The sequence below is a fragment of the Cydia splendana genome, chromosome 20 (genome assembly GCF_910591565.1).
Source record: "Cydia splendana chromosome 20, ilCydSple1.2, whole genome shotgun sequence".
NCBI lineage: Eukaryota > Metazoa > Arthropoda > Insecta > Lepidoptera > Tortricidae > Cydia > Cydia splendana.
Genome location: NC_085979.1, coordinates 9330296 through 9343540, shown reverse-complemented (window position 1 = coordinate 9343540; position 13245 = coordinate 9330296). Strand labels below are relative to the sequence as shown.

General features: G+C 37.2%; 1 protein-coding gene across 1 annotated transcript in view; it reads left to right on the top strand.

Annotated features, from left to right (window-relative positions):
• Positions 1–13245, top strand: part of LOC134800782 (calbindin-32) — a 158542-nt gene that overhangs the window by 52764 nt on the left and 92533 nt on the right. Inside the window, exon 2 of the mRNA XM_063773334.1 lies at positions 1755–2089. Within this exon, the coding sequence (XP_063629404.1) occupies positions 1939–2089 (151 nt within the window). The 5' untranslated portion in view covers positions 1755–1938. The remainder of the gene's footprint in view (positions 1–1754; positions 2090–13245) is intronic.

Sequence of the window (13245 nt, the reverse complement as noted above, 5' to 3'; positions counted from 1 at the left end):
GGTAATTGCGTCAGTTTACCGTCTGGTGTCAGTTTCCGACCACTTGACGGATTAGCAAATAATACATTTCATTTATAATTTGCCACTTTCGAAATATATTTTTAAGTAGATAGATACATTGTTTAGATATTAAGGATTGCAATAAGTCCAACTTTGTGCAGCAATGAAGGTTTATATTCAAATTTCGTCAAGTGGACGAAAACTAGCGCAATGACCCTATTCACATTATATTTATAGCATATTAGAACATCTCTGTCGCGTTGTACCTTTTTCGTACCTATATTTTAAGATACTTTGCCCCAAGTGAGCGTAAATTCTCGACTCAGGGACACAATTTGTCGACTTACCATTTATATCTGCGTTCGCCATGTCACGTAACACCTCCATTTTTCTTTCACAATTTCCATTTTTACCTGCCTCCCAGTCTCTTTCTTTGTCATACAAATTTCGACCTTATGTTAAATAACTTAAGGTATTTTTGTCAAGTAAGGTGAACAGAGATTGGGAATATTATACATTTTATTTGCGTTTTTATGTGAAGCGGCGCAAATTGAGACTTTTTTTGGTTGCCGCATTTGTGTTTAACATCTGCATTATATTAATTAACGCTTTTTTTATACCACGACGGTGGTAAACTTGCATACGGCTTGACATCGCAAGGAAGTCACCTTATGGATGCTTGCAAATAAATGCCGATTTCCTGAATATATGCATGATAAAATGATAAACAAATAGATATATATTTTAACTAATTGTTGACAGGGTTAAAGATAAGTGCCGGTCCCGCCGCCAACTCCAACTTTGCAAACCTTAAAACCTAACCTTTGATACTTTTCTGTATCGTTATAGATATAAGTTTTTCAAAATGTATGTTAATGTATCGTTTTACAGTAAATGTTTTATCAGGAGAGTTCATGTCACCAAGTCACATGTTTTATGGATTTGTGATTTTTTAGCCCATTTAGCTATACCTGCAGATTTTTTTTTATTATGAATTTTAATTTTGGTTATCGGTGGCTTATGAATTAATAGATAGAACAAAAGATCACTCACTAAGACCTTGAAATATTTTTTTTTTCGTTTTGAAAATAGGGTAGGTAAAAGAAAGGAAGGGGGTTTACAATAATAAAATAAAATAAATCATCGTTTATTAAAAGAAAGAAGATAAAATTACATAAGTAGCTCAGTGGTCCCATACTAGGCTAGGCCTGTATTGGGGCATTCCACGAGACTGTCGCTTACATAACGCTTTTGCCTTGTACGGCAGCTACCTTAATAAAATACGTGAATCTCGAGAATATACTGCCAATTTGTTAGCCAAGTCATGAAATATTACCTGACCCAATATCGCTTACTCAGCATTTCCAGAAGTTATCAAACTACACAACGGGACTTAATCGCGTATTTAAGTTTTAAGATTTACCTCCAAAGGAAAATCTTAAAATCTTAAAATCTTAAATTTTAATCTTTCTCTTAGGAGGAGGTAAATCTTAAAACTTAAATACGCGATTAAGTCCCGTTGTGTAGTTTGATAATGTTTAATAAACGTGAAAGTTTAAATCAGTGATTTCCAGAAGTATTAGAAGAATTGCGTTATGTAAGCGACAGTCTCGTGGAATGCCCCTACTGTGGTGCCCGCTCTACAGAATGACTAAATACGTAAACTTTTGGGGTATCGTCTAAACTAGTCTCTTACATTGTAGGTATGAGAAAACACACAATCAATATTAACAACGTTTTTTCTTTTGTTACAGATGCCGTGAAGACCTAAATTCTACATAAAAACGGCTACCTTCAATATATCACAAAAATATCTATTTACAAACAAAGTACCTTCACTGACAATAAAACGCCAAACTGTTTAAAAATAGAATTATTTTCATATTCCATTTACGAAACTAGATCTTACCATTCCATATTTGAAATAACTTTTTAAAAATGAGCTTTGATTCGCCATCGTCTGCCAAAAGGCTAAATTTGGAACGGGCAAATAATTTTATGAGACAATTCAGGGATCCTGATTCTAGGGAGTTGAAGAAACTGTCCGCGAATCAATTCATGGAAGTGTGGAGTCACTACGATCGGGACGGTGAGTTGGAAAAATAACTTTAGGTAGTTTAGTTTAAGGTTTAAAATTGTTTGACAACGTTGATTGAAAATTTGACGACCTCGCTATTAGCCTGTTAAGATGGCGGTTCTTGGACCATTGTGTTCAAACCCCGGTAAGATCTAATAAAATAATATTAGAGTGTGCATGAATATTCTCCTATTCTCGTAATATTTTGACATATTTATTATTGTATATCTCTTTATTTACAGTCAAGGTCATAAATATATATAATATGTAATGTTTTAAAATGATTTTCATTGCACCCACCCTGACATTTTTCTGTTTGACCCTCTAATTGACTGGTAGATAACGCCATGAGGCGAAAAGTCCGCCAATTGTATACTGATATCAGAATGACATCTAACTGGGGGCCTAGCCAAGATGACAATTTATTGCGGGAAACGAAATAAAAAGTTATTGTCTATCACTCTTCCATATTAGTGCGATAGAGACAGATAAAGTTTCGAAATGTTTATACGACAACGGTTTCACTCACTTGAATTTTTAGTCGCTATTGGCGACATGTTTCGGGCCTGTCGGGGCCAGTTGCAGTCGCCGCGAGCACTCGAGCCTGAGGAAGGACCCCCGACGGGCCCGAAACATGTCGCCAATAGCGACTAAAAATTCAAGTGAGTGAAACCGTTGTCGTATAAACATTTTAAAATATGTCTCACGAAAGTTTAATATCGAGATAAAGTTTCGTTTCGTTCGAACAATGTAAACTTGGCTAGGCCCCCCGATCTCATTCAGTTATCATGCATTGCGCTCGTACTTGTCCGTACATGTATTGTAGAGGGCGAGACGTACGATACAGAACTAGGTACCTAAATAAATCGATTTATAATGTCATTGTGTGGCCCATTTCTCGAACGATATTAAGTCTAATAATATCTAGGAGACTACCGAGTTTTGCTCGGTAAACATATTAAAACTCAAAATTGCGCGTTTTCCCAGAGATAAGACCTAGCTCGATCGATTTTTCGACCCCGAAAACCCCTATATAGCAAATTTCATCGAAATCGTTAGAGCCGTTTCCGAGATCCCCGAAATAGAAGGTATTAGATTAAAGTGTGTTGTCATGGCAACCCATACGATTTGACAGTTCGTGGACTAATAATATTAATCTAATATCGTTCGAGAAATGGGCACATGATGTCAATGTACGTTCGAATTGGCCTACTTGTATGTGTCTATACACAAACTGGTAGCTATTAGGTAAAGGTATAACTCAGAGTGAGTTAGGACCCGGGAGACACTTGATGTCCTCCGCAGAGCATTTGTGCTGACATTGATGAAGAGCCCTTATATATTATCTGCTGCAAAGTGAAATACAAATAATATTATAACAGAAATAATAATCTTAGGTACAGATCTAAGATAAGCATTACTCTTTATACAGTGAGTTATTCGTTACCAAAAACAGGGCTAAGTTCTTGTAATTCCAATAAAATTAGCTAATTCATAAAAAGGATATTCCACAAAAAGGTAGTAGTAGTAGTAGTAAAATACTTTATTGTACAAAGAGAAACATAAAACATGAAAGAACACACATCATTAGTACAAAGGCGAACTTATCCCTTTTAGGGATCTCACTGTGTCGGGACGTAACACATGTGGCAGCTACCTTAATAGGTTTAATCACCTGCAGAAATCTGTATTAGATATGTACTGAATTTAAAGCTTAGTTACCAAACGTTATCAATTATCATACCAAATATCGGCTTATTAGCCATATTAGAAGTGTTAGAAAAAATAGCGTCACGCACCCGACACAATTCAGGGTGCTTGCGTTTCGTTCACTACGGAGCGTAAACGATTGGCATGTTGGCTACGCACCCTGGAAAACCCCAATAACATCGATTAATCAACTGAAAAGTATGACACAGACATTTTTCGTGGTTGCGGCTTTAGAAAAGATTGTTCACTTTGATTGACCGATACATTCACCTTGCAAACAATAGTTAAGGGTTGGTAAACTCACTCTGTATAGGCAGAGAATAGCAAACACTAAAGTCTAGTGCTTACAGAGCCAACTGAGATGTTTCCAGTGTCTACATCTTGAGGCCGCCTAGTTCAGCCTAGACACGCTATGGAATATTAATACTAGAGTTCTTAGATCATTTAGTAACTGGAAACGTCATGGCTGTCATTTTCTGTACAAAACAGTCTGCCGATTTTTGCGAGGGAGGGGACGTCAAATGTATTCCTATTTCTACATGATTTGTACGTAACGTACAAATAGCCACGTCAGTCCATACAAAAGTTTGCACAATTGTGCAAGGTTTTCGGCAGAGGGGTAAGCTCTTAAAGGCGACTCCAGTTATTAAATGCTCTAAGCTAGAGTTAGACCAAGATAAGTTTGCAACGATTTTGAGCACACGCAGTGCAAGTGTTATTTATAAGTACGTCATGTCAATGTCATAGAAGTCTGACGTTTAAAATAACACTTGCGCTGAGTGTGCTATCAAAATCGTTGCAGACTTTTCTTGGCCAACTCTAGCTGTGCCAGCAGCTCTCTTCCTCAAGAAGTGAATTCCAATATCCAAATCCCTACTAAAGTAACTCCGTCTGGCTATCTGTCTGTTACCTCTTCATGCTTAAGCCGCTGAACCGATTTGAATGAAAGGTATGGAGATAGTTTGAGGCTCGGGCAAAGACATAGGATAGGTAGTTAGGTAGTTGAATCAATCGACGTCATCCTTCCACGCTAATGAAGTCCCAGGCAGAAGCCAGACCATAATCAAATATTTAAATTGTATTTAATTTAATAATTTTCTACCAAATCATCCTGCTTTTTTATCATTTTGTGCTAAAATGGCAGATCGGTCGTACAGTCACCTGCAATAATATGTTACGCTTCGAAGGCCGCAAAAATATGTGACACGCTCTTATGACTTTACAAATAAGATCGTGTCAGATATTTTTGCGGCCTTCGTTGCGTAACATATTATTGCAGGTGACTGTACAAATTGGGGCAATGGAACTGTCTTAATATCAATACTTCAGTGAGACACAGACATATTAAATATATTAAGAACGGGTCACTCACGTATTTTGAGTCGAAAAACGCTCGACATGTTTCACTCCGTACCGAGGAGTATCATCAGGAGCTTACGTTTACGGTGACGGACCGGCGCAGACTGCCAACACAATAATGGAACTGTCGTTTTAGTTTCTAGGACAGAAAACAAGGTTTAGGTGCCTCAGGTCACTTTAGATCACAAAGGTAGTCTGTGGTTTAGGTGCAAAGATGATGCAACTTGTAACAACAGAATTGTGTCAAGAGTGTGCTGACAATGGGATGGTTTTAGGTTTAAAAACTCAACAGGGCAGTGCCTTCAACAGGGCAGTGCCTTCAACAGGGCAGTGCCTTCAACTCGTCTAAGAATAGAATTGTGCTGTAGTCTTTTTAGAAAAATGCGGGAAGATTTTAACATGCTGGTAATTAAATGTATTGATTGTGCCTTCACCTAGGTACCTATTAGCACTGACTACGTCAGGGGTCACCAATTAGTTTCTTCAGGGGTCCGATTTTTTAAAATAATGTGATCATCGCGGTCCGTTTCTACTTGGGTTTATTAAATATGTATTAAAATTATATAGATCGGCGGTCCGCATCCGGACCGCGGTCCGCCATTTGGTGACCCCTGGACTACGTGATAATAGTTTATGGAGAATTTTTATGAAAATGACTAATATAAGAAAATAGAGTCTGCCTATTCAGATAGTGCTTTCTTGTTATGAAACAGTTATAAATATAAACTGATAAGGGAAAAGTGTGGACTGAATGTAGATGTAGTGAAAAAAATTGAGAATGGTATGTTTGAGATGGTTTGGACACGTGGTAAGAATGAGTTAAAGAAGGCTAACAATGAGAGTGTACAAGGGAGAAGTGGAAGTGGGAGTTGGAAGGGGTAGACCTCGGGGGACTTTCTCTGATCAGATCGGGGAAATTCTGAAGAAAGGCCAGGTCAAGAGCACCCTAAACCGGCGAGCGTGTATGAGGAATGTTATGAAAGTGAAGGAAGCGAAAGATGTCAGGATCGTAGCAAGTGGAAATTCGTGGTCTCTGCCTACCCCTCCGGGAAATAGTCGTGATTATATGTATGTATAGATATAAACTTTCAGCTGTCAACAGTGGCATTTCTTCATCCAGAAATGCTTATTTTAATATTTTACTTGGCCGAAGTTGTGCACCAACGCACTGAGAAAAAAAATCGTATAAAACAATTAAAATTGCATTAACGTTGAATGCTTTAAACAGTTCCATACCTGTCGAAAGTGTCGAACCAAGCAGTAAAGTTTATACTGTTCGCACGTTACGTACGTACGTACATTAGTTGATATTGTAGGTATATACTTAGCAGTTAATCTTAATAAAATCAATGTATGCTCGATAGATCATATTTTTTTCAGTGCGGTGAAGTTAGGGTTCTCTACGTTAAATAGTTTTGCCAATGCCAATTGTCCATGTAATGGCACTGGAGAGACGCACGATAACTAAATAACATGATTCAAATATAATAACTGACGTTTTTGGTTGAAGCACTGTCACTTTTGACACTGACCGATCAGATCCATATCTAATTCTTAACCTATTCCTAACCTAGTCAAAATCAGAATAAGCCGGTGTGTGTCTGATTTATATTGACAAGCAACGATGACAGGTGATAGCAATTGAGCATTATTGATTGGATAATTGCTATGACTGTCGATATTGATACCTTCGGCTCGGCCAAGACCATGGAGAAATAAGTACCTAGAGTTACTACCTATTAGGTAAAAGCTTAGGCGAGGTTTAAGTTGGCTCTATAGAAAATAAACAGGAAAATATGTCTCATTTTCATATATTTAATATCATAGTAGGTATGTAGTATAAATTTGACTCCACGCTCTTGACTCCACAGTCCACATGGCTCTCCACACCGCCAAGGACAGAACCAGATGGAGAGAGATCGTGAGAGAGAAGATGATTTAAAAGGGAGGTCACGACCCTCAATACTGAGGATTACGACGCAAGGAGGAGTATTTATTTAGTATAATATAGCTAGAAATATGACCGAGAGCCCTGACGAGAAGAATTTTAACCCGTGCTGTAGCCATTTTATTTCATCATTCCGTACCGGCAGCAAGGTTTGCGCGGCGCGCCATAATACGCGATATCTTTAGTTCCATTCTAATTATTTTACCTAGCTTTACGTATTTTCGTAATTATTATTATTCAGAGCCCACTGTGTCCCACTGCTGGGCAAAGGCCTCCCCCTCTTCTTCCACTCGTCTCTGCTTAGTGCTATATCTGGCCAGCCTCACAAGAAGGAGTCTCACATGGCCTCACTCATAACATTAGACATAGAGTTAATGAGGAAAAAATACAAAATATATTACCCAGATAATAAAAAAGACCCGGAAATAATGTAACCGATAGCAGAGATGGGCATTTCGTAATTGATTCCTGATTCCACGATTACTCGAAATTACTTTGTAATCTGATTACCGATTCCCAGATTACTTTGTAATCTAACAATACCTAATTACTAAGTACCTACAATTCCATTTGAGCATTCAGGAATCATCTTTTCTAATATTACAATTACTAGTAAATGGAATCAATGTCGATTCCTCATTACAGGAACGCATTACTTGATTCCTTTCAGATTACATTTCGTACTACTATAATATCAAAAGTACATTTCGATAGTAGATATAGATGTTGTTGACTTACTAGGTATAGATTGCACCTTGAAACGATGACCATTTTGGAATCGAACATGGCGACCATGCAGTATGTCATAAAAGTCGTCATGGATGTCGTTTTATAGGTTTTATGGTAATTTACAGTAATTTAGATTACCAAAGGAATCGATTACTAAGGAATCGTGATTACTGCAATGTAATGTGTAATTTAATTCCAAAAGGAATTGATTACGCCCAACTCTGACCTCTAGCCGCACACGAATACAGTGTCGAATCACTTTCAAAATAAGTTAAATAAAAAAAATATCAAGTTTTTATCGCCGACTGTACTCCTCGATGTAATTCTAATAAACCCAAATACAATGAAGTTCGTTATTTTATCATAGAGTTCCTAAGACCACCTCCGGTGCCCATCATGGGATCACCTCGATGGTACAGTCAAGTGTAAAAATATGGGTGCACACGTCATGCCTACTCAAAAATATGTCCCATAGCTTTATGTCAGCGAATTAAGAACTATGGGATATATTTTTGAGTAAGTTATATGCACCCATATTTTTACACTTGGCTGTACCACAATATCGCATTGTTTGAGACCCAACTTACACATACCACGTGTCCCAAAATTCAACGATAAGCTGGCACCAGATGGAGTCATGACCACATGACTACTCGAGGAAAACAAAATATCTCAATTTATAATGGAATTACAAAAAAAATATCGACACCCCTAGTGGTATGTTTAACGACCATGTCTACAATTTTTCATATTTAATTTTTTCAAATTTTTATATTATTTTTCCTCGAGTAGTCATGAGCCAGTCCATCTTCTGGTGCCAGGTTATCGTTGAATTTTGGGACACGTTGTATAAGTAAATGAAGATTCAGCTCAATCCAACAATGGGTCTAATTTTAAGTGGCCCACTGATTAATTAATTTTGACAGTTCCGAACAACTGACAGGCCGATACCGTCCGGCGAACTGTTAATCAGTGGGCCCCTTAGATTGCAAAGATTTGACCCGAACAACCATAGATATTACAAACAAGCGTATGTTAAATAAATGCTTGTAACAAATTGACATATTTCACACTTTCTTAAGCTATTTGCATCACCTTGTGAGGGAGAACCGCTTGCCTACTGAATAAAGCCGTCGCTCAAATAACCTGAGCTGAGGGCCAGAGATTAGGGAAGTTTCTAAGCATGAATAGCCGGCTTTGCACTTACCTTCCAGGCTTTCACGGCTTACCTAGATGCCTTTATTGCCTTTTATATTGGTGTTATGTTCAGACATAATACTTTTTTTCGCAAAAACTGAATGATGATATATATGATGATATAGACACGTCTGTTGATGTTACCTTAACATTATAAATAGTTTATAACATTATCGACTTCTAATTTATTTGCATGTAATCATAATATAAAAATAAAATATTAGCGACCCCGGCTTCACACGGGTTACACAAAACCTTAACAAATTATACACCTAAACCTTCCTCAAGAATCCTCTATTGATAGGTGAAAACCCCATGAAAATCTGTTCAGTAGTTTTCGAGTTTATCGCGAACATATATTACACACAACAGACAGTCGCGGCGGGGGACTTTGTTTTTTAAAACTGTAGTGATAACAGAGAACTTGAATCAAAAGGTTATCCAATCCATATTTTTTAATTGGCATCCATTTTGTAACAAATTTTTGCCCTGCAAAAACTCGCCGAAAATTCTTGAGTTAAGTTAAACACAATTAATTGTGTTATACAGGGTGGCTAAAAAATAACAACCCGTTGCCAGGGAGGTTTTGGGATTATACTGAGCAACTTTTACTATGGTACCAACTCCGAAATCGCGAAAAAAAATTACCCTGCCATAGAAAATGGACCAGCCAAAATGTATGAAACAGCCAATTTTTTTTTCACGATTTCGGGGTTGGTCCCATAATAAAAGTTGCTCAGTATAATCCCAAAACCTCCCTGGCAACGGGAATGCCGTTACTTTTTAGTGTTGTCACAAAATTATCCCTTTTTCTACTAAAAATAGTAGTGTTACTATAACACCTATACATTCTGCTACATAGTACCTACACGAATCTGTTTAAAAAAATGTATTTTCGGACAAAGATACCCCTGGAGGCAAAGTTGGCTAAATAGCTTGACGGTACCCAAGATCTGTAACAAAGATATTTTTGCCAAAAAACTTGAAAAAAGTCTGACTCTTCATTCGCCTCCGTCCATCATCATTTGTCTCAAGACTCTCGTCTAACTTTTTTGATTAATCTAAGTCAATCAAACGACAAAACTTCCTTTGATAAATAACACGTAAACAACTTATGAACCATTTCATTGTAGCTCCAAAAGCAACCTAAACGCGTTTTAATAACGTTCATTTTATATCCTACCATAAAGTTTACATAGAACTTTTCAACACTCACACACTCTGCTAAAATATTACGAAAGACATTGAAAATCCAACCTTCACCTGCGTTAATACCGTTTAAACTCCAATGAATCTTCAAAGTCGGATAAGTTGTTTTAATACTTTTATATCGGAATAAAGAAGGGATCAAAGGAAACAAAGCATGAACTTTGAAGGATATTTAGACATTTCTTTTTACTTGTAAGTTACTTGACGGGCGATTATTTTTTCTTGAGAGATTATATCGATAGCGGTGACTTTGGACCCGACAACGGCAAGTAAAAGGATGTGTTATGTTTTTATCATTGGATAAAGTCTATTCGGAAAGAGAAGAGTCGTGGAATGTATTGGGCGGCATACATTCCACGACTCTTCTCTTTCCGCACAGACTCTATACAGTCAACGGTAAAAAAAAAATATTTGTTTTTGAGATACCGCTACTGGGTTTATGGGGGCAGAAGAATATGTCTACTAGCTTCCTGCGACATCATCTGCGTGGGATGATAAATGAATAAAAACTATCACGTGATAGTTAATATATCACATGATAGGAAGGACACATGTCCTTCCTCGGGCTTCAAACGTTCTTATTTATATTTTTAATTTTAGTATGGATTTTAAAAAACTGGAAGAGGATGGCCGATATTTTATACAAACATACTTTATTTATTTTGCGACATGGTGGAGGCGGACCTGCGCGAACTTCGAGTCAACAATTGGCGAGAGGTCGCACAGGACCTAGAAAAGTGGCGGTGTCTTGTGTCGGAGGCGAAGTCTCATTTTGGGTCACTGAGCCAACGGAGTAGTAGTATACTTTATTTAAATATAGAAGTAGGATTATATTTATTTGTTGTTGTATACCGTTTCTTGGCTTTACAGACGAAAGTTGAAATGAGAGACCCTTAAAAATCTTAAAAAAGGCACGACTAAGAGGATCGGTACTGAAGGCTCTTAAGATCTCGGCATTCTCGGGGTTCAATGTCAAGAGCCTACTCGAAAATACCCTTATCCAGACCTTGAGAATCAATGTTAAGAAGTGTCATACACAAAAATCGGATACAGAAAGCCCTGATCACACCTTGCGTTTTCGCTTTTACTTAGGTAATATGTGTCTTGCATTAAGCGTCGATTTCTATTAGTGTTTTATAGTAGTTTATGTGACTGCTACATAATGAAAGGCATTAAAATACGAGTGTGGGTTTATGAAACGAATGAAATGAGTTTCATAATAGTATCACACGAGTGTTTTAATGCCTCATTATGTACAGTTACATACACTGCTTTATCTACACACATATTATAAACTTTCTATGATATATATTTACTAACCTCATATTACAACCGACATTGGGGCACTTTCCTCTCTGGCGGAACTCGCGGATATGAGATGGCGTCTCCGAAATATCTTTATCGCACATTTTACACGAAACTTTTGTTATAGTTACTTTAAAAACAACAAAACAAATTATTTTTTACTACAAACTAATTAAAAGATAAACTGTACGTCAAATGGCGGCAAATGAAAACTTTTTTCACGCATGTCACGCATCCGTAGTTTTTTTTTAATTCAGAGACAAACTAGAGTCGGGGTCGATTACCATATCGTCCGATACCAACTTACATGCGAGATTTGTCAATATTGTATGCAATTGACATTTGATTTCGAATAAAACGTCATCTCGACTGATATTAGAATAGGGGTCAAATCAAATTGCTTTTTTTTTTCAGAGATGTTCGAAATTTGAATTTCATTACCAAATCGATTTTGATATAGTAATGAAGCTATTACCACATTTTCACAGATAAGAAATTTGCTGTAACAAAACAGTTTATCGTAATGTGGGCCATTATTTACGGATTTTGAAGGCATCATAGAGAGTTTATGATATGTGTGTAGATAAAACTACTAGAAATACACTGAGAAAAAAAATCGCTTAAAACAATTGAAATTGCATTAAAGTTTAATGCTTTAAACAATTCCATATGAGGCTATCGAACCAAGCAGTAAATTGTACCGTTCGTACGTTACGTACGTATGTACGTACATTAGTTGATATAGCAGTTAATCTAATGAAATCACTTTAATCACGTTACGTACGTATGTACGTACATTAGTTGATATAGCAGTTAATCTTAATGAAATCACTTTAATGTGTGCTCGATAGTTCATATTTTTTTCAGTGTATGCCACACATTTTGATGTGAATATTTTGACCTAATGGTTATGCCTATTTGACCTTAAAGTTATAGATATAGGTATGAGCACTAGGTTGATGTCACGCTCACACACAACAAAATAATCATATGTGACGTTATCTATGAAAAGGGACCTTCTTGTCGATGGCGCTTACGCCATTATAAACGATACTCCGATATAAATACAATGCCGCGCGACGCTGTGCGGCGTTAGCGCCATCGACAATAAGGTCCCTTTTCATAGATAATGCCCCATATAATGATAGGAAATACATTTTAAAATTAGTAGAGTTAAACCAAGAAAAGTCTGCACAGATTCTGACAGCACACGCAGTGAAGGTGTTATTTTAAACGTCAAACTTCTATGAAATTATAACGTATAAACATAGACTAGGAATCCTCTAGACCGAGTTTAGAGCAATTATTTCATGCAACCGATGATGCCAAAAATGCGGGGGTGCGCGGGACGAGGTGAGCGAAATCCCGTGCCGTGATTGGTCCGTTCAAAGACACGGATGTCACACAAAGACACTTTCGACTCGAACATGGAGTAAAATTACCGTATGCGTGCCAGAGGGGGTAGCGCGACTATGCTGGAGGATGTTTTGTCTGTGCGTATAAATAAGTGCACTGCGTGCGTGTTTGGCACTGCCTGTGCTGTCAAAATCTCTGCAGACTTTTTTTTAGTCTAACACTATTATTCTTTCGTACCGACAGCAAGTTGAACCGCCAACTGCAAGATGGACCAAAAAAGTTTTTAAGGTTTTTTTAGCGTAATATAAGTCACATTCACTCATTCATTAATTCAATACTGTTTTGCTATTAGTAC